At 44.5% G+C, this 22,917-nt stretch overlaps 2 protein-coding genes across 6 annotated transcripts in view; one reads left to right on the forward strand and one right to left on the reverse strand.

Moving 5' to 3' along the window:
* Positions 1 to 22,917, forward strand: part of LOC126531685 (juvenile hormone acid O-methyltransferase-like) — a 224,335-nt gene that overhangs the window by 62,317 nt on the left and 139,101 nt on the right. The gene's annotated exons all lie outside the window — the stretch shown is intronic.
* On the reverse strand, positions 8,416 to 10,311 carry LOC126532442 (uncharacterized). The gene is made up of 3 exons (XM_050180131.3): positions 9,627 to 10,311; positions 9,145 to 9,304; positions 8,416 to 8,782 (listed from the first exon to the last, which is right to left on the reverse strand). The coding sequence occupies exons 1-3, from the start codon at positions 10,212 to 10,214 to the stop codon at positions 8,610 to 8,612; spliced, it is 921 nt and encodes a 306-aa protein (XP_050036088.1). The 5' UTR covers positions 10,215 to 10,311; the 3' UTR covers positions 8,416 to 8,609.

The raw sequence follows: 22,917 nt of genomic DNA on the forward strand, positions 1-22,917 counted from the left end.
TAAAAGTAAAGGGAAAGAGAAAAGCAGTGCCAATAGCAAAGGAGGGAACTATGTATATATGCGTATACAACAGAGCGACTAGTCAAAGGTTTATCCATATTTCGCTTGTAGATTTACTTACGAAAGAGAATTTGACTTCTAAATTTATGTCATCTGAACTTCCAAAGCACTGCACTCATTTGCTAAGCACAGTCAAAACTTATCAAATCACCACGTTGCTCTTAGAAATCGTCAGTCATATTGTACAGACTCGATTTATAGACAATGCATGGAATGTTCCCCCCGGTGCAGCAAAAACCAAATAAAATTTTAAAAATTATGGCAGCGAACATACTGAAGGCACCATCAAGGCGTACATTATCATCCTCGTCAACAGAAAAAAAAAGAACAGCTTCATAGAGTTCACGTGAAAGACGTTTATGTACATCTCACGGTGACCGTCTAACATACGCGCTACATAACGTTCACAGGAAGGAACAATGGCAGAGACGGGTATCCATTGACGTCATGACGTTGTTCATAGCCAGCCTAGTCTTTAACTGCATAAGTGACGTGTAAATACTGATTGCTTGCGAACAGTACGATGACCAACAACGTTTTCCCTCTTTTTTGGCCTTTTTGGTCACATCCATTCTTTTGCCTTGTTTCATCGATCACCAAACGTTCTAATTGATATCTCGAAAAAGCGATCGATTACAACTTACAGCTCCCCTTCATCCATAACCCTGCGCTGTAGGTAATATGCGTGGTCTCAATCACAGCCGTCATTGGCACTCGCCGAAGAATGACTGCACGCATTACCGCAACCAAGGGGTGCTTCATATCGTAATTACCAACGTCGACGAGCGCTGACTCGAGCGTGATGAATGCCTGTCAGGCCCCTCGGTTGGCGGGTGGACGCTCTCACGCACTTCCTCCGTAGGCCCTGTGCCCGTAGTTTCTCGTCATTTAGCACTGATCCATGCAGTCACGTTGGGCCACGTATGGAGATGAAGTTAACGGAAGAAAATGAATCAAAGCACCTGATTTATTTGAACAAAGGACAGAGAAATACCGCTGCGACGGACGCATGTGACCACAGCAAATAATCCTGGATTGAATGTCACGATAAATGTTTCAATCGTGTCGTTCATCTAAACGTCAGCTTTAGGCCTTCCCCATGAATCGGTCACTACAATAATCTTGCCTTTCAATTAACCCTGGGATTATGGTATTTCCTTCCGACCTTCGACGTCATGCTTGTGTCATATTGCAAGGCTCTCCCGAAAATTTCGTATAATGCACTGTCGAATAGAGATAACTCTGCCAGTGAACGCTCCCGCAAAGCGTTCCAAACTCTTTCAAGAATAGTTTCTAATAACGCAAGTGTAGGCATGGCCCAAATGCGGCGGCACTTAATGTCGGCATCCGGCGCGCTGAGCATGTGCATGGACGTTTAGTTCTGCAGCGCATATTGGAATTAATGCTTTTCTTTCGCAAATATTTCATGGCTGTTTTCTTTCTTCTTTTTTTAAGACACAGTGTTCTTTGATATCCTTAAATATTTCAAATTGAACATATGGTGTGCACGGTGCATCTGTAAAATACCATAGGTGTTCACATTTCCGGATCTTCTTTATTTATACCGTCAAAACAAGTAACCTAACATCACGGTATGCTTAAATTTTTCGTAATATGATTTTTCCCGGATAAGCTTTCGACATTTAAAAGCAAGAACCCATTGTCATAGCTTCTCAGGGTTTCTAAACAATCACCTATTCAACGACTAAGAGGCAAGAGGTTGGTTTAACCGGCTTCCGGTTGGCCACCCTACAATGGAGAATAGATTTACAACGAAAAAAAAAAACATAACGGAAACGGAAAGGCGAGAGAAAAAAAAGAAAACCTAATCTCTACCGGCTGACTAGATTCCGAGATCAGTATAATGAGTCGGGACAGTGAGAACGCGGCTGTTAGTCATCCGCCCAACGATGGAAAACTTGAACTACTTTCGCAGTCATAGATTTGGATAATTACATCTTAGACTTGCGTGGAGCGTGCTTTTGTGAATATTTTCTGTGCGACGATCTATCTATGCGTGAGCTTCAGCTGAACTTTCGGCACGTTTGAGACCGCACAGAGGAACTAAACTGGGTGAAGCATGCATCATCATCATCAGCCTGGTTACGCCCACTGCGGGGCAAAGGCCTCTCCCATACTTCTCCAACTACCCCGGTCATGTACTAATTGTCGCCATGTTGTCCCTCCAAACTTCTTAATGAAGCATGCATATTAAGCTAACTCACGTTAGCGCTGAATGTCACTTTCGCTAAGGAGAATATCGTCGTATCATAAAAACATTGCTTAAGTTTAATCGCTTTAATGCAACGCCAAATTAGTTTTCATGTGCGAGAACAGAACGTTTGATTATGGATTTGTTGTTAACCTTCTCTTACAGGCAGGCCCAGTGATGGGATGAATCACGGTAAAATCTGTTTAATTAATCGAATAATAAAAATAGAACAACATACAAAACACAAGAGTAATGTGGAAAAATGCTGGAAATGGTGGTGGAAAAAAGCGCGGTGGTGGAAAAAGGCGCGGTGAATAACTACTCTGACTCAACCTCAAGAAGGCCTGTTAAGTGCACCATCTCGTGCTGTATACTTGCACGTTTGTTTCAATTTAAAGTTGTTCATTAGCTGAGTAGGAGATCCGTGACTTTAACTAGAAAAGACAGAAAAGAAACGCGCCACACATGAATACCTTTTGCAGAGTGCTCAAGAACGAGCTCGTGGGTGCGTTGGACTGCAAGATGTTGTTAATAGTAAACCATCAGTGCAGCCTACATTAACGAAAATTCTCCACACGTTCTGACATTTCACAAAAGAATAAAATGGCAAAAGCCGTGCACATTACCGTAGGTGAAATGTACCGTTATGTTGTCGTTAGAGCACTTATGAGTTAAAAAATGTGATCAGAAGGTTGTTGCTAACACATCAGGAGGCTCATTAGACGCGTAACTAATAGATTCAAGAACACCAAGCAATTACAAAAATAAAAGTGACGTTATAGACACAGATGTAGAAATCCCGAAAGCATTGTGGAGTACCCTGACCAGTGTATGACTTGATTTGGCAGAGATTGGAGACAACTTAGAAGTCGTGGTCCCGTATCGATTAGAGGGCTAAGTGTCAATTAGCACTACACAGGTACGACGCCGATTTAGACTAGCCACTTAAGGAAGTTATTCAGGGCTCACTGCTAGCAGTAGCTTTCAGGAAATAGCATTTTCAGCCCTTTAAACGTTCTTGTGGTGAGCATTTACATCTGGAAACGCTACGAAAGTAACCGCTTCTCCATTTGGCATATATACGTTTGCCATGCGTAAGATTTGCCAGCAAGCGATTACTAAGAACGTGTAGTGTGCCCACTGTCTGTCTGTCTGTCTGTCTGTCTGTCTGTCTGTCTGTCTGTCTGTCTGTCTGTCTGTCTGTCTTTCTGTGTCTGTCTGTGTCTGTCTGTCTGTCTGTCTTTCTGTGTCTGTCTGTCTGTGTCTGTTTGTCTGTCTGCGTCTGTCTGTGTCTTCCTGTCTGTCTGTGTCTGTCTGTCTTTCTGTGTCTGTATGTCTGTCTGTGTCTGTCTGTCTGTGTCTGTCTGTGTCTGTCTGTCTGTCTGTCTGTCTGTCAGTGTCTGTCTGTCTTTCTCTGTCTGTCGGTGTCTGTCAGTCTGTCTGTCTGTGTCTGTCCGTGTCTGTCTGTCTGTCTGTCTGTCTGTCTGTCTGTCTGTCTGTCTGTCTGTCTGTCTGTCTGTCTGTCTGTCTGTCTGTCTGTCTGTCTGTCTGTCTGTCTGTCTGTCTGTCTGTCTTGGTGCGTGCGTGCGCGCATGTCTGCGAACATCCCTCCCTGTCCTTACCTGTTTCTTTGACCTTGGATGAGGGGAACAAATGAGGCCTACGTAGAGGCAGCAAAACATTAAATTCGCGAGAAGTATTCAGAATGCAAGTGACAATTTGCTAGAGATATGAAGGTATTTCAGAATCCACATTCACGAAACTTCTCTTACGTAAAAGTAGTTTCTCATTGGCCGCAGGCATTCGGGCGCCCGCCGCTCATAGTAAGCGTCAGAGTGAGAGGCTATTCGGTGTTGCCAGCCAGCGCTGACGATATTGAACCCTTGTATATACCGGCCCTCAATCCGCATTCAGAAAAATTCACTTACGTAAGAATATATCGTCTTGGTCGGCAATTTCGGCGGTCAGCATTGATGAAGGCAGTCGTCGCGATAACGAGGGGATCTCCGCGACGATATCCTATCGCTGAAGGCACCAAGAGAAATTTGGCCGATGAGGATCCTATTATAAATGTTTTCTTAGTTCGTTAAGCCCTCGGTTATTTTCCTTCAGGCGAAGCTTCTATTGCCTCACTCGTGCCGGCGTCTCTGTTAGTATTCATACAAAAAAATTCAAGCCACGCGAAAATAAAAATAGCTTCTCGGGCTGCGAATTCAAACTATCGGCCTCCGGGTTGCGAGCCCACCAAGCTAACCGATTCAACTACTGTCATTTTTTATTACCTTCATTGAAACACCAAATAAACACGTACAAAGCTGGGCACTTGGTGCTGAACAATAATATTGCATCATTTGGATAGAATGTACTGATTTAAAAGGCCTTCAAAAAGGGTGTCACAGACATCAAACTGTCAAGTTCTTGAAACCACTCTGGCGGTTCAGTCATGTGCTTGAGCGCATCAGGCGTGTACCCAAGACTTTCACTTAGGCGTTGCCTCGCAGACCTTTCATCTACGCGAGCATTCCTGACGTCCATGAGCATTTTCCACACGCTACTCATACATAAAAGCATTATTATCATACCAGCCGGCACTTCCCCTGCGTCTGCGCATGGTATGAACCGAATACCGAAAGGGCTTATCGACAGTTCTTTCTTCAGAGTTCATTTGAGAACATCCCACAAGAAAACGTAGTCATGGCTATCCAAGAAGATAGGCTCAGTAGTTTCAGGTTTCTTTCATATGATGCAGTTAACAGACCACAGAACAAAGTCCTTGCTGTGTAGCCATGGCTTCACAAGGAGAGTGCCAGAATGCAATTGACAAAAGAAGGTTCTCGCTCAAGATCTAACCGGCATTTTTTAACGCGTTTCAGCACATTGCGTTCAGGAATGAAGTTATACATATTGCGGTATACAGGAAGCAGCAAGAAAACGTCAACCAGATCACGATAGAGTTTCTTAAGCGTTATAGAAGACAAAGATTCTTTCGAACACTGTGCTTTCAGAAAAGAAAAGGACATAAGAATTTCCCTCAGAAAACCAATTGGTGTGGGAGTTCGTTCACTTGTTGATGAGACAAACCACGCAGGCAATGAAGAACTCTATCTCACTTGAATAGCAGTACGCAGAAATACATCAATTTGGTCCCTTAAGAAAAAGAACCTACTAGTAGCAACTAGTTTCAAAAACAAATGTGTTAGCACTAGTCCGCCATTCTTCACCGAATGAAACAAGTTACACCGGCTAGTTCTTTCACTACTGGATCCCCATATATATATACCGAAAATACTTTTCTCCGGTCAATCAACCTGCTTCAACGACTGTGACACTCCTGTGCTTCTCTCTCTCTCTCTCTGTGTGTGTGTGTGTGGGAGGGGGGGTTTGTGTGTGTGTGTGCGTGCGATGCTCTACCAATTGCGAAATGCGAAGGTTGTGGGTTCGGTTCCCACCTGCGGCAAGTTGTTTTTTCATCCACTTTAATTTCCATTAATTTATCGTTTCTTTATTTCATTTATTAAGCACAAGTAATTTCCCGTATGTTGTGCTTGGTGTCAGTGTTTGTTGGCTTCTCGAAAAGTTAGTTGTCATTTAAAGAAAAGAGAATCAAAACCAACTACCGCACATCGTCCATCTCACATCTGCTTCGATTACTCGAGGGTCTAGTCAGGCGGACCATGGTTTTCTGGACTTCAAAGCTTATTGATGACGGCCGACACACATCTTTCCCACAGACCCCAGTCCCCAGACTTCAACAAAACTATTGCTCTCCCAGGAACGCCTCCGTGTCCGGGCTATTGTGCAGCGTGTGGCTGGAACGCCGGGATTGGGCTTGAAGGCTGGTCGGTGGTCCGGGGTAGCCTTCGATGGAGGTTCGTCGCTCCTTGTCTCTTGGTCCTTTTCCTCTTGCTCATCCACCTCTTCGTGAAGCCTCTTAGCAGGCGCACTATTTGACGTCGGCATCACGGTGTCGTCAGTGTCATGTCGTCATTTCTGCTGAGGTGCAAGTTTCCTTGGCCTCTGTTGCTTCGACCTCTACCTAGTTATTTGGTCCTGCCGTGTTATCCCACGGTTTTTTCCAGTCATCCAATGACTTGGCTTCATTACCAGGCGTTGCCTTCTTCAGGGGCGTTAACACAGAAGACTGGGCATCTTCGCCAGCGGCTTTCACTGCAACTCCCACGTCCATCAAGTGATCTGTGACATCTTCCTTCAATGCGGAGCCTGTCACTGTGGCGTAGGCTTGGACGCACTGGGTCTCGTCGTGGTCGAAACGACGACAAGGACCACAGCGTGGTACAGGGCACTCGCGTCGTATGTACTCGATGCGACGACATCGGAGGCAGAGGCGTGCTCTGCTTGGGATGTGCACGAGCGCAACATATTCCGTTACTCGCAGCTGGTGGCGCATATCCTCAGCGGTGACGCCCACCTTCAGCTTCATAGTGACACAGCGGGTTATTGACGTTTCGTCAATGCATCCTTGCACCCGCAACTTGACCCTGGTGAGCTCAGTTGCCTTTCAAAAAGGCGACAAAGCAGTGCGAACGTCGTCGTAAGGTGCACCGTGAAGAAGCCAGTAGAGCTTGATATGGACGCCTCGGTCATACGGGTCGACGACCACACAGCGGTAGTCCTTGGTATCAAAAGCGTCGGCAGCGAGAATCTTTTTTTCCTTCTTTGTGCTTGAAAGTCACCGCCCACATATAGGTCATTTGATCTGCGCCCAGCGCAACCATTTCCGGCATGAGAGACAGTCGTGTAAGAGCGTCTCGAAAATGTTCCACTGTGTAAGGTCTCGCCTTAACGTCACCATGTAATATAACTGTGCGCAGAACGCACGCATCTTTTGGCAGTCATGGCAAAATCAATTGGTAGTCCTGGCCTTGTTTTTCTGTTGACCTGATGCCATGGTCCTCTTGGGCTGCTAAATCCGTTCCTTGGGAGCTCATGCTACACACGACCGTTCATCACGGTCGGATGAAAGCAACTAAGCCACTGTCGGTTCATCATATGCGCCCTTAAAGCGGGGTTTGATATGCATGAAGAAGTACACACAGCGCAAGGTGCGAACCAATCACAGGCGTCCCCTTCCTCCGGAGAAGGGAAAGGGTGTGACCGTGTGTTCGCTTGCCTCGCGCCCGCCATTTCCCGCCAGTTCAAGCCCGGCAGTCAGATGGGGAGGCGGCGTTTGGTTCCTTCTGCCGAAGAGCAGGCTGTGTTGAAGGAACGGCAACGGGAGCGGACCACGAGTCGTGCGTTCGGCGGAAGAAAAGGCGGCGTTTCATGAACTCCACCGTCAACTCGCTCGAGAAAGAGCTCATCGTCGACGTGCAGACCTTGCCGTGAGGTCTGATTCAGATGGCAATAACATGAGCCTAGCATTATTTTTACGTGAATTTTAGTTTGAGTTTCTATTGAGTTTATAAATTATATGATCGCCGTCTTGATCTCGGTCGAAGTTGTAACAAAGTCAAAACAGATACTGCAGTTCTGGACTCCGGTTTAGCTTAAAGTACCTAGTAATATTTCGCATGTACAATCGCAGTACTACTGCCACATTAGGCATCGTAGTCGGCGAATGCTCTCTGTGCACCGGACACGTGTCCAGAAAGTACTTACTGAAATAAACCCTCTATTAAAGTTGAATCTTGAGACTATTTACTTCCGTTGAACACACCGGATATTGTGTATAGCCATTCGTATTAGGGCTTTTTTTTTTATCACCTTGCCATCCGACCACGTCAGTTTTAGACGCGATGGTGTAGCACTTCATCGCATACGTCTGCATTGGCGTTTTTCTTAAAGTACAATATTGGCCAGCCTTTCTGAGGCACTTTACCTCTTTTTATAACCTTTATACCACATTGTGCTACTCCATCTGTCAGCCTTTTGTAGCGCTGCGATATTTGAAAGCTACTGGATTGAGTCAGCGTCTGTGATCCGGACTGAGTGACCGAACGTTATCCCCAGTAGACTTTCTCTTCTTTTATTCTTCCTGTCCCCTTTTTCCTTTCCCCAGTGTAGGGTAGCCAACCGGGCTCAGCCCTGGTTAACCTCCCTACCTTTCCTTTATCATTTGCTCTCTCTCTCTCCATTTATCAGCCCCATTGTTGATGTTGAATAATAGTAAATCAAACAGCGACTCAGCAAACAGACGAACGCTTTATTTGGCTACCTTGAAGAATATGTAGTCAATGTAGTATGTAGTATTTTGATACCTCGACCATAATATTGGTACTTTGAAAACTATTTGCGCATGGTGCGCCAACAAACCCAAACGTCTACCATTTTGGGTGCCTTGTAGCGCGTGGACGCGTGAACGAGTGTGGACGCTCGTCTATGATGTCGGCTTATAGGCATGAATAACGTAAGTAAACCGGTAATTCTCTGCCCTGCCTTCCGCGATTCCTTGTTCTCTCGCAGCGAGTATGTCAGCTGTAGAGCGACAAAGCTCTTTCTTTTCGTCGTCGTTTATCAGTGGGTAGATGGGGTTGTAGGAAACCATGCGATCTGAAAAATCATATAAAACAAGAATCGCATTGATGAACCGCTGCTCGGAAAATATATCCTCAAAGTGGCAATGCTAGTAGCTTTGCGATGTCCTCCAGTACGCTCTCGATCTCGTTCCCCGTACGTTCCGCTAAGTAAGTGTGATATGTTGACAAGCTAAATGGAATCTATGTGCAACGAATCTCCAAGGCGAGAGGATACAGAGAGAAAACGTCTCGCGATAAAGAGGAAAAAAATTGTTGTGCATAAGTAGAATTTTGAATATTGTTCTGAAACTGATATTCTAAATTGAGTCCTTGATCTACGTCTCGCATGCGGTAATCAAACGTTTCAAGGCATTCTTAGCAAATCTGTTTTCGTACCAGTTGCGTCTTCGAGATTGTGTACTCTCAGTACCGGCAACTGTAGTACTTCGCAGGTCAGAGGCTTGAGGTTCGTCTTCTCCAAGGTACTCAGCAGTTGGGACCTCAAGAAAGTAATGTCCGTGCTGCGGGCTGTGCCAGGGACCTTCTCTAGCAGAACCTATTCGCATAAGGAAATAAATGAATTTGTGTTACCTTGAATCGCTAAGACACAACACATGAGTATTGTTTGTGTAATATTGCGAAAATGTAAATGTAATGTAAATGTAAATGTAATGTTCCGTAGCAATATATAACAAATATTAAGGCAAATTGATGTAAATGCGAAGTATACACACTTAGCAATATATCACAAGTACGAGATGTAAATACAAACTGATTTCTAGTTTGTTCTAGAGGAATTTAGTGTGCAGTTTAACTTTGGGTCTTTTTTCATGCCTGGATTCTTACGTTGTTTATTGATAGGTAAACTAAGTTATCACCTTTGCGTACTCTTTCCATCGTGGCGATTCTGCCAGGGCCATGAGTACCTCGAAGAGTGGGATGCTGTTCTCGAAGAGAACAAAGCATTCCGCTGCCGGTGCCATCAGCTTCTCAATATTTCTCAGGGCTTGAGCCCTGTCCGTGATCCAGTGCAGTACGTAGACAGAGTACACACGCGCAAAAAGGCCATGCTTGTTCACAAATTTGTCCACATCACTTCCAACGATGTCGAGATGCAGATAACGAATCTTGTCGTGCCTGTGGTGGAGACTCGCGTATTCCAGCATCGTGAGCGATTTGTCGACGCCCACAAGTTCCTGGCACTGCGATGAGCATTGTGGCAACAGATAGTTAAGGGTAAAATTCCCGTCACCGCATCCAACGTCAATGAACCGTGGTGCCAGTTGTTTGTTGCTGCTTGCGTCTGTACTACCGGTTAGTGTCGGAGCGAACGCGTTCTTAAAGGCGTCGATCAACTGCGCGTTAGATTCTCGACACGGCCCCATAGTAGCGTTGTACACTTCTGCAGACTCCGGTTCAACCAAAGAACGACGCCTGGGGCTTTTTTGGACCTGCACTGTGCTCATGATGACAAAGCCGCAGCGGGGCGAGGCTAGAAAAAATTTAAAAAAGGTTCAATATTGATTAAATGCGCGTGTATACTCACGAACAACTTACGTTGGCAACGCAGCGAAAGCTACAAGGGCGGAGCTTTTGTACATGTATTACTGCGCCAAGTAGTAAGCATTAGTCAGCGCTTTTGATTTCTCCGAATAGATACTTAATCATCGTAGCTTCCACGTGCGATATTTCCGCATTTACCCAGACGCGGAAGAAAAATGCAGTAAATTAAGTTAAATTCAGCACTCAGCAATGTATTTTGTTTTATTCTGTCGTGCTCATACGGTGTTTAAGTTCTATTTTGGACTTAATTTTGGATTTTGGACTTTGGACTTCATCAGAAGTGCCCCTACTAGTGTACGCTTTCGCACTGTGACTTTCCCTTCACTGACTGAGAAAGTCGTCTGCCTATATGTGTAGCGAGTGCTCGCATTGTTCTCTACAACATTCACGACGTTGTTAGCAAACATTAAAATTGCCCGAATCGTGTAGGAGCAGCTTCCTCTCAAGATTTTGAAAAGAAATAGTGTGCGTCTTACACGAATAATCAAGGTAGAACACCAAAAGACAGCGAAAGGACACTTGTAAAAAAGTCGTCTTTATCGTTCTTAAAGCACCAGTGTCCGTTAAGGTACTCTTACTGTTATCCAAGTTAACGCAACCTAGATTCTTGAGGTAAATTTCAGTCACAAAGATACTTGAACCGTGACTATATGCATCGGCAGCACAAAAAGCAATACTTACATTAGTACACATCCCGAACTCGACAGATATCAGTGACTGGGGCTGTGTGTTTCGACGTAAATCTGTGGTTGAATGCACACTCAGTGTTGGTGCTCTACCCCTTTTATCCCACCTATTCTTTCTTCGTTCTGTGCCCGTCTTGTTTAGTTTCCTGCATTTCGTTCCATTGGACCTCTCGCTCCCTTAATGGGCGTTACTCAAAGCGGTAACAAGGACACCTGATCAGCTGACTCTTGTTGTTGTTGTTGTTGTTGTTGTTGTTGTTGTTGTTGTTGTTGTTGTTGTTGTCGTCGTCGTCGTCGTCGTCGTCGTCGTCGTCGTCGTCGTCGTCGTCGTCGTCGTCGTTGTTAACTATATGAAGTATATGAAGGGTCTGAAGTACTTCCGCCTCAACACGGCCAAGGGGATTAATTAGACGTTTACCACACGGCACCCCCCCTCCTTTCATTCATCAGCGCCTATCCAGAAGTCAACGCAGCTTTGACGCCGCTGGTTGAGGGGTCAACAAAAGACCCCTCTTCCTGCACCTGACAACCGGAACTAATGGTGAAAAGGGCCAACGTTGAATGCCACCCTGGGAGCGGCTTCGACGCCAGATTCCCAGATTGCTACGCGCTTGCTTTCATTCTTTGTCGTTTCTTTATTAGGTCCTTTGTTACTTGGGAGAGCTTACCTACTGCTTGCCTTGGTGCATTACCTTCCACTTCAATTGCTGCTTCTGAAGCCATCCTAGTTACGGTCTCATTCATTGCCTCTATGTCATCTTCATCTCTCCGTTCTAAGGTTGCATATTTCTTTGAAAGTGCCAACCTGAATTGGTCGGCTTTTGCCCTTACTGCGTCTATGTCGGCCTGTTTCTTCTTGACCAATTTTTCTCTTTTGCTCTTTAAATTGAGGTCAATTCTACCCCTCACTAACCTATGATCACTGCACTTTACCCTACCTATCACTTCCACATTCTGCACTATGCTGTGATGGGCAGAAAGTGTGAAAACAATTTCATTTCTTCTTTCACCATTAGGGCTTTTCCAGGTCCACTCCTTGTTCCAACATTTCCTGAAGAGGGTGTTCATTATCCGCAGCTTATCCCTTTCCGCGATTTCTACCAACATCTCTCCTCGAGTGTTTCTAGCATCCATGCCGCAGTTGCTAACTGCTCGTTCAACAGCCTGCTTTCTCCCTACTTTTGCATTGAAGTGGCCCATGAATATAGTATACTGAGTTTGTACTTTTCGCATCGCTAATTCAACATCTTCATAAAACGGTTCTATTTCTTCACCATCGTGACTGGAGGTTGGAGCGTAGGTTCTCACTACCTTTATTCTATACCTCCTATTCACCTTTATTACGACTACTGCCACCCTCTCATTAATTCTGTAAGATTTGTCAATGTTGCCCCTATGTGCTTATGGATTAGGAATCGTACTCCGAACTGCTTTTTATGTGGTAATCCTCTACAGCAGAGGATGTGGCCATTTGTCAGCGATGTATAGGCCACACCAGTTCTTCTAACATCACTAAGGCCAATTATATCGCAAACAATGCCTGATAGTTCCTCAAAGAGTCCTGCTAGGCTAGCTTCAGTCGAGAGCGTTCGGGTGTTGAACGTTGCAAGGACAGTTTCCATTGGCGGCACGTCCGGGTCCAGAGATTCTTAACACCCTTTGCTGTGTTACAGGTCTGACCGCCGCCTTTGGTCAGGTGCTCCGCAGCTGCTCTGGACTAAGGGCCATTGGTTAATCGAATGAGTCATTTGGGAGGGACTGGCCGAAAAGTGCACCAGGGAGGCCAATTCCTCTTCTGGTGAGGGAGTGTCTTGTTGAAGCTTAGTGGGTATTCTTAATTTGGTTGTATCTGGATTAGTATAGCCAGCCGCACTTAGAGGTAAAGCAGTACAATGTGGACGCAGCCTGAAATTAGTGAGAAGGAACTTTGGCACCCCACAAACCAAGATGTATGTACTGAAAGATAAGCACGGTAATATCATCAGAAATCTCGACGATATAGTAAAAGCGGTGGAAGAATTCTATACTGATCGGTACAGTAGCGAAAGCAGCCACGATAACTCCAAAGTAGGAATCAACAGGACACAGAGGCTCCTTCTATAACTAGCGATGAAGTTAGAAGCGCCTTGCAAGACATGAAACGGGGAAAAGCGGCAGGAAAAGAGGGACTACCACTCAATTTAATTAAACATGCAGGAGGCATAATACTTGAAAAACTAGCGCCCCTTATACGAACTGTCTATCAACTTCAAGGGTCCCAGAGAACTGGAAGAATGCCAACATTGTACTAATCCACAAAAAGTGAGACGTTAAAAAATTGAAAAATTATAGACCCATTAGCTTACTTCCAGTATTATATATAATATTCACCAAGATTATCCCCAATAGAGTAAGCGTAACACTGGCTTTAAGTCGACCAAGGGAACAGGCAGGTTTCAGGAAGGGATGCTTTACGATGGATCACATGCATTTCATCAATCAGGTAATAAAAAAATTCGCAGAGTACAATCAGCCTCTCTATATGGCTTTCATAGATTACGAAAAGGCATTTGATTCAGTAGAGATCCCAGCAGTCATTCACGCATTACGTAATCAAGGAGTACAGGACTCTTACTTAAATATCTTCGAAAGTATCTGCAGAGATTTCACAGCTACCTTGATTCTCCACGGGAAAAGTAGGAAGGCCCTTATAAAGAAAGGGGTCACACAAGGAGACACAATGTAAAACATACAGGTTTCAACATTCCACATCAAATAACCTTTTCATACAAGCACCACAACTTGTCAAGCAATGTTTCAGACTAAAACTATGGCGTAAGAAATAGATGGTACATACAGTACAAAACTTAAATGACTCCACAGTTCTGTAGAAGAAAGTGTCAAAAATACACATGATACTGTCGCCTACTAATACCGTCTCTAGTCAGCGGGTGGTACATACATCGTGCAAATGCATTATCACATGTAGTTACAACAGAACAGTCCACATAACACAATCCACAAAACATATATAGCAACATTGAAATGAAAGGAACATTAAAAACGTTAATAACGGCCAACAATGCCGCTTTCGACGAGAAAAGATTTTAGTGCTTTTAAAGCGCTTTTCTGCAAGGCCGTTGTTTGCCAAGGACCTAACAGTTCCCTTGAATTGAAAGTTCTGCGGTCTAATGTACTTAGGGCTTATTTAAGTCGGCGTCTTGATGTGTGGTGATTTGGGCAATCTAGAAGGAGGTGAGGTATACCTTCATCTACAAATCCACCATCACATTCGGAGATTTCCGCACGGCCAATAATATGTAAGAAATGTTTTGTGTAGGCAGTGCCTAGCCTTAACTGATGAATAGCGATTTCCATTTTTCTGTTTGGTGACAATAAAAAAATTGAATTCAGTTAGCGGATAAATATGGCACAAATCCAAGCTCTTAAAATTCTGGTCAAACGACCTATTCCTACACATTTTGAAAGACGTTGTCCTTATAATGTAGCGTAATTCATTCTTTGATATTAGGAGCGGAACCACGTCACCTTTGAGGTGTGCTTGTTATGCTGTTTCATCGGCTGCTGTGCTGCCAGGAATGTTACAATGCCCTGGTATCCACTGGAACGCTATTTCAGTCTTGGCTTGTCTTGCCTTTGAGGTCTTTAAGTGTTTCATATATTATACTATCACTGATTGTGTTTCCTTTTGTGCTGCAGACTGATGTTAGAGCCGCCTGTGAATCGCTAAAAATTACCCATCATTGCGCAGCTCTTATAGATGTTATAAATTTTATCCCATATAGGTTTGCGAATAGCTCAGCCGTTGTGGACGAAGTCGCGCGAGATAACTTAAATTATTCTTGTTTATTGAGGTGCGGTATAATGAATGCTGAAGTTGAAGAGGTTGCTGTACTGGAGCCATATATATAAACATGTCTGTATCCTGAATACTGCATATATGTCTGGTAAAGTGCTAGCTGCTGAACTGCTTGAATGAGCATGTCTCTTTTTCTGAATATCCTGTCTACTGATCATTCGATTTTTGGAAGTGTAAGCAGCCATGGTGCATATTCGACGTCTGAGTTCCACTATTCATTTCTTGGAAATATACGAAGATTTTCTTGAATTTCTTTATGAACATAACTTATATCTCGTTTGCATTGTCTAGAGCCAATGAGTGGCTTTTATGTTGTTTGAAGACGGAAATCATGTCGGCATGTGTCTGTAGTTCTCATAAATGGAAACGATGAATGGCGAGCCTTAGCCATTACAAGACAGGCAGAAGTCGCTCGTGGAACTCCTAGACATATGCGTAGTCCTCTAGCTAAATGTCTTTGAAGTCGCTCTTCTGACGTGTGGGAGAGTCCGTGTAAGATGGGTGCGGAATACGCAATTTTTTGTCGTATTAATGCATTGTAAACAGTCAGCATGGACGATACTGATCCGCCCCATGACGTACCTGCAAGTCTGCGAAGTACAGTCACTATCGCATTGACCTCCTTTCCGAGTTTCTTTATGTGGGGTGCCCAGGATAGCTGCCTATTAAGTATTATGCCAAGAAATCGATTCTGTGTGACAATTATTGGAGGGTGTCCTTCCAGATTGAGTGAAATTTTTTAACTGTCTCCGAGTGAAGGGAAATAAAGCTGTCTTTGCGTATGATAGAACCATTCCTCTCTCTCATAAAAATTGGTTAATGATATTTATGCCGTCTTTCAATGCTATCTAAAGTAATTGAACATTAGTCCCAGATGTCCAAATACACACATCATCTACATAGAGTTAAAATCTTAAATTTGATGGCAGTCTTCTTCTTAAATCAGTCATGACGAAGGTAAAAAGAATATGGCTTAGTATGCTTCCCTGTGATACTCCCTGTTTGACAACTTGTTGAGCACTCCTTCACTCACTCGCCTGAACAAATATTTTGTGACCTGATAAAAATTCGGAAATCCATCGCAAGAACCTGCCAGACATTCCGAGTTCTAACAGACTTAGCAAAACATGAACGCGACTAACAGTGTCAAATGCCCACTTGATGTCTAGGAATACGGCTATCGTCAAGCTTCCACGTGCACGTTCGTTTTCACACATGTTACTATATCCAATATTGCATACATTATGCATCTCTGTTTTCTAAAACCTGCTAAGTAGTTGGACGACACGATTCGCTTCATTGCACCACCATTGAAGTCGCGCGTCAATCATTTTCTTCATTACCTTGCATAAACAACTTGTCAAACTAAATGGGCGTAAGGATTCAAGGCACAAGGGCGTCTTACCGGTTTTAAAATTGGGATGATTCGAGTGACTTTCCAAGAGTCAGGTACGGTTTCTTCTATCCAAAGATTACTATAGATGTCTAAGAGAGCATTTGTAGCTGTCGGCCCGAGGTTTCTTAGCATATTGTACATAATGCCGTCCAGCCCAGCAGCAGACTCCTGGCAACATGATGCAATTGCACGCTGAAGCTCGCTTAATGTGAAAGCTTAATCTAATTGAGGTTGTTGTGCCCAATAGCAAGCAGTAATTTTCTTCTTCCTGCAACTCTTTTCTTTGGGGCTACCGTGCTGGGTTACAGCCACCGGAACATTTGTGAAGCGCTCTGCATCTTTCTGCGTGAGACAAAAGTACTTGCATGTTAGAATTCTTCTAAATACTTATAATGTTCACAAAATTCACAAATAACTGATTTTCACAAATCACAACTGATTCACAAATCAGATAACTGATTATTCATACCTGTAACTGCAGACACTTTAAATCCCATTCGCAAGATACTTATTTAATTTCACCCTGATTTATTATAAAAGAAATTATAAAAAGAAATGCTAACAGTTCCTTCACCGCACGATTCTTGCCCGATCCCCCAGAGTGGTTTGCGCCATGACCTACCGACCCAGCTCGCGCTGGCGGCTAGGGGCCAGGAACTGCTGGACGCATATGGGACCTGAGTACAAGGTTCCACCCCGTCTGGTGCCAGCGCGCACCAACCTTTTCTAAGGGCTCAATAAAAGTTGAGTCTCTCTCTATCTCTCTCTGCACCATTTCACTAGGGAACAAGGACAAGGGAAGTGAGTGTGCGCACACCCCCAGATAAGTATTCACTAAGGAATTGTCATAAGTAGTCATATATATTATAATTTCCATCAAGAAGCGCATAAGCACTTTGGTGGCCTTATTCATGCTAAATATCCTCGGTCAAGGTCTCAGGAGATTTTCTTCCAATAGAGAGAGAGCCATGAGAGAAAAGGAAATAAAAATATTGTTTTACAGAATACCGCAGGCTGCTTCGTTGTCGCTAGAGCCAGAGTGGGAACAATAATGCTACGTGTAGCTGATGCACAAATCTATTTACAATATATTTACACGTAGGCCAACAGTGGTCATGATGGTGGCTCTATAGCAATAGGGAACACGTCGTTTTCCTCCTCTTCATTGCGGCCAGAATGTGGCGGCTGTTCCGCATCAATATATCCAGACGAACAAGATTTAGTACTTATGATTGGTGAAAACAGAATACCTACTTAATACTTCAAAAAATCAAAGAAAAAAAGTCATGAGTCATTCCATTCTGTGAAGGTGGATGACCAGCGAAGCTGTTTAGCACACGACACAGATGTGACACAATATTTCGAACAAAGATATGAACAGATGTATTGTCTTGATCGGTGGTCATAGTAACGAAAGCTACGCACGCACACTTACATTTAGAAGGCCGCTTAAGCTTCGCCTTTAAGAGTAGAACGCGATAGCAATAAAAGATATCTGGTTGTTTCTGACACTTTCCGGCAACTGCAGCTTATGTAACCGTAATGTTTTCCTGGAAACGCTGGTGGCAAGCGCTATGCATGTAGGCGAGCTTTGCAGTTCTTGTGTTGTTTCAAGGAACCAAGGTGGCCGCGCCGCTCCTACTTTTAGACAGACCTCAAACGGCAGAGGTTAAAAGGGTTTGTGTTTGTGTTGCCCAGTAGAAGAATTATGTTTTCTCGTTTTTTTTTTCAAATTACAAACCTACGATGTCATGTCTGTAAGTATTGTGTAATTCGTACTTAAGGAATTTTCTGACGCATTTTACTTTCCGAAATCTCACGCCTCTGCTCCACGCGGAGAGCCTGCGTTGTTCAGGATGCGTGATTCAGGATGATTCTTCGGACGCCATAGGCGGAAAGATTACGCTTTGCTGACGGGGGGGGGGGGGGGGGGGGGGCGGCGACCAGCTCTCCGCATCCCATATATATATATATATATATATATATATACATCGCACTTAAAGAACTTTTATGTGACCTCGAAGAATTGGTCACTGAAGTGGCGGCCTTTTAAGAAAATTTACAAGACCTCATAATAGGAGACAGTTTCATTTCACAGCCTGAATCCTCTCCTAACACCGAGAAGCTGACGTCTGTCGGTGGTGTAACCAACCTCCTTCGTGTAATTGTCGTATACTTCGCTATCACTAATAGTGCTTCGCTTTTCTGTTTTCTCTCTGTCTTTTTTGTTTCTTTGTCTTTTTCTGTGAGTCCAGGTATAAGCGCTCCTGCGCATGACTGCTGTTGATTCTGATTTCGAGTGAATCTCGTTTGGCCTCATTTCGGTTACTGAGTGAACTATACAGGGTGCCCCAACTATCATGCACCAAGACCTAAAGAAAGAGCAGTTGCGTTACTTGAAGAAAACCTAGTAGACATTCTTCCCAGTACACTGGAGTAGCCGCCAGTAATTCTTTCATTCCTGAAATTTAATTCGGCTATTGCAAATAATTATCTAATGTGTGGCGATCCACATCGCCAGCGGGACAATGAAGAAGAGAAGAAGACGACTAGGTGAGCCGGACCAATGTAGCAATAAATGGGTTCTACCGGCAGTACCCTAGTGAAATCTTTACATTGGTGCAGTCGAAAACGGGAACCTGTGGAGAAGAAGATGAACGTCGCGTTCAATGAAGGACGAACCACCATGGAAGTATGGCTACAAAGCAAGTGACGAGCAACATGCCGGGCCGCTGGAGGATGTAATCACGCCTGATGTTCTATGGAGCGTTCCAAGTGTCTCCGGCTTTACGGCTGGCGACACCGTCACTAAAGGTACCGTTCCTGCCTCCAATGAATAAGGCGAGTCTGAAACTTGTTTTAAAGGACCCATCTGCACTCATGAAACTCAGGTAGCTGTAACGGCGCCAGACAGTGATATAACTGTTCTGAACGTACTGCTTGACCTTCAGAAATGCCAGATGAAGCAACAGCAGCAGCTGGTGGATCTTCTTGTTACGCTGTCAAGATCTGGAAACAAGAGAGAATAGCTTTTCGTAAAACCAGAGATATTTGATGGCAATTCGTCTGGTGTACATACCTGGCTTCATTTTTATGAGTATGCTTGCTCCACGAACCAATGGTTGAGCGACGCGGATCGCATACAGAACATGCGAGCATTTCTGTGTGGCAACGTACGGAAATGGTACTATCTTCGGTTAAGTTCGCAGTTGCATGAACCATGAAATGAGTGGAAGGAGAGTTTCTCTCGAGCATTCAAAAAGAATCCCGTGGAACTTTGGAATAACGCCATATTCTACAGACAGAAAGCAATAAACATCAGAGAGTATGTGTTAGAAAAGTGGCATTTCATTTGTACAGCCGAGCCGAAACTTCCAGAATTGTCAATTATCGCCCTCATTATACACGCCCTCAATTATCACCCTCATTAGACAAGAGAGTGCCAGAAGCAAGTTCTAGCTAGGTCGCCAAGCACAATGGACCAACTGCTTCAGTCACTAAAGCACGTCACGACGACAGATTTTATAGTGCCATCAAAAGAGACAAGAGTCACAACTCTAGAACGAGCGACAAATCCACGTGAGGCTCGGTACTTCACAACCAGCCATACCTCTAAAAGTCAAGGCACTACAGAATCTCACCAATATGCTGAAGAAACGGTGCTCCTTGTTAAATCAGGCGTTCTGACAGTGCCGATGCTTGTAAACAACCGAAAGATGTCAGCATTAATTGACATTGGTGTTTCCGTCAGCTTAATTAATGAAACTATAGTGGAGTCCACCAGCGTGTGTAGCTACGATGGTTCATCTCCGGATTACCATAACTGGACAACGGCAGCTCTTGAGTTTGAAGGTCAGAAGTTCAAGGTGGAAGCGCTCATCGTGTCAGCGGTGAACTTCGCCTTCCTTTTATCACGACCTGACATCAAGGATATGAAGATCAACATACTATGGAATGACGAGGTGACTATTGAAAAACCTGAGCAAGACATGTGTTCGACGAAAAAACCAGGCGAACGAAAGCCATCATGCGCTGAAGACGTGCCACTGAAGTTTCCCGAGTCAATCTGCATTGGGCCACATCCCGAAGCCACAACCACGATTGAGGTGCCGTTCTTGCTGAGCGACAGCACAGTTGTCAGAAAAAAGCCGTATAGTCTCAGACATGAACAGAAAGTATGGCTAAGACAAGAACTTCAAGGCATGCTAAAAGCTGGGATCATTAGGCCATCGACATCCTGTTTTGCTTCCCCTGTTACCATTGTACCAAAGGAAGATGGATCATTCCGACTGTGCACTGATTACCGAATGATAAACAAACAGACTGATCTTTTTCCCTACCCGATGCCTAGGACAGATGACATTATTGACGAGGTTCGAGGATGCGAATGGTTTTCACGTATAGACTTATGCAAGGGGTACTGGGAAGTACCACTGAAAGAAGAGACTAAGAAGTTTACGGTATTTGTCACGCCATTCGACATCCACGAGTATAATCGGTTACCATTTGGCTGGAAGGATTGTGGGTCGTGGTTCCAGAAGATAATGAACGAAACGTTGAGCAAATTCATTGGAAAATTTTGCAATGTATATGTGGATGATATCCTTGTCTTCTCTAGGACAAGGGAAAACCACGAGGAACATTTGTCTAAAGTGCTTGAGGCACTGAGCACCGCCTGACTTAAAATTAACATGAAGAAAAGTGAGCTGTTTCGTAATAAGGTGGTTTTCCTCGGAAGTGGATTTGATGGTGAAACGAAAAGCACCAAGGAAGGGAGTGTTCAATGCATCAAGAAAATGGTGACACCGTATGATCTTCATTCTCTCCGAGTGTTTTTGGGACTGGCGGGCCATTTCCGTGCATTCATTGGAGACTATGCCAGGAAAACCAAATGCCTCACGGCATTGACCCAAAACGGCGTGCCATTTATGTGGTCAGAAGAGTGTGAGAATAGCTACACTGAGCCTGCCCGCATCATTTCATCGGACCCTGTATTAATGCTTCCCGACTTAAAGCTGCCTTTTGAGTTCTGTACCGACGCATCTTATTATATAGTAGGCGCCATACTCTACCAACGTGATACTACAAAGCATCAAGGAAAGGAGCTGAGGGTAGTAGGTTACTACTCTTCCACTTTTACGAAGAGACAAGAAAATTATGCAACTACGGAGAAGGAAGAACTGGTGGTGGCGTTAGCCTTGCGATATTTCAGAAGCTACCTGGAAGGCAACCACTTTAAGCTGTTCACAGACAACCAGGCATTGACGTACCTGTTGGAGCTTTCGAAGCCGAAGAGCAGAATAGCTCGATGGGTTAGCGAAGTACAACAATTCAGTTTTGACGTCATACATCGCCCGGGACAGAAGCATCAAGATGCCGATGCCCTATCTCAAATCCACGTGCCGCATGAAGCCCCAACTAGAAATATAAACCTGTTACAGCTTTCGGAAGGCACGCAGGAAATGCAAGTGAAGAATGGCAAAGTTTACGTCTCGGAGACCAAAGTGCCAACAGTCCTGAAGCTTTACCACATTAGTCCAGAGTCAGGAGCACATGACGGATTCTGGAAGACATACCATAAAATGGCCCAGCGCTTCACTTGGAGAAACACGAAAGAAGACATCACAAATTATGTGAAAACTTGTCATGAGTGTCAGCTTGTTAAAGCCAAGTACAACCCTAGAGGCAACAGGATGGTCTTGCCAGAGTGTTGCGATATCCCCTTCAAGGTTGTGCATTTTGATTTCGCTGAAATCAAAAAGGGGGGGCGGGGGGGAGGACGCAAGCATTCCTTGTCGCTGTGGACGAGTGCACGCGTTTTGTAGCCGCCAAAGCTGGAAAGGAGCACGCAAACTGCGTGATATCATTACTGTAACGAGAACTCTTCAAGAACGTCAGAGTCGTCGTCGCAGACAATGGCCCAGCCTTTAAAAGCGAGAAACTGCGGATTTGGGCTGAGAAAAGAAATATCCCCCTTCGCTTCCCAGCACCTTACCATCCGGAAGCGAATTCCCTTGCAGAGCGAGTGATAAGGGATTTAAAGATGTACATACGATTATACCTGGAATTGAAAGGCGGCTGGAAATGTGCCTTCGAAGCAGCTGTTGCACATCACAACCGATCATACACAGCAGGTCTGGGATGCAGCCCCCATTTTGCGGCATTTGGAACGAGCTCACGGCTGCCAGCGGACCACGAATTGGGCTTAGTGAAACAAACTGATTTAAAGGAACATCCCAAGACTTCTCATCAGCTACAAAAATATAGAGCGACACTGAAAAATAATTTTGACCGTAGACACAGCACAAAGATTCCGGAGATTGAACCAGATGCGTGGATTCTGGTCCGAAAAGGACTTGATTCGAAAACACCGTTTACGGGACCTTACTACGTCATCAAGACAGCTAGACAACAAAGACTGCTGAAGACGATATACTACGAAGCACCCAATGGAAAAGTTGAAAAAGCTTCAATTGGGAACGTGCTACCGTATTATAATTGTGGGGGCCAGGACAGCCGATTGGGACTGTGTGGCAATCCGCATCGCCAGCGGGATAATGAAGAAGAGAAGAAGACGACGAAGTGAGCTGGAGAAATGTAGCAATAAATGGGTTCTACCGGCAGTACCCTAGTGAAATCTTTACATATGATCTGTCATCATGAAG

The sequence above is a fragment of the Dermacentor andersoni genome, chromosome 5 (genome assembly GCF_023375885.2).
Source record: "Dermacentor andersoni chromosome 5, qqDerAnde1_hic_scaffold, whole genome shotgun sequence".
In the NCBI taxonomy this organism is placed as follows: domain Eukaryota; kingdom Metazoa; phylum Arthropoda; class Arachnida; order Ixodida; family Ixodidae; genus Dermacentor; species Dermacentor andersoni.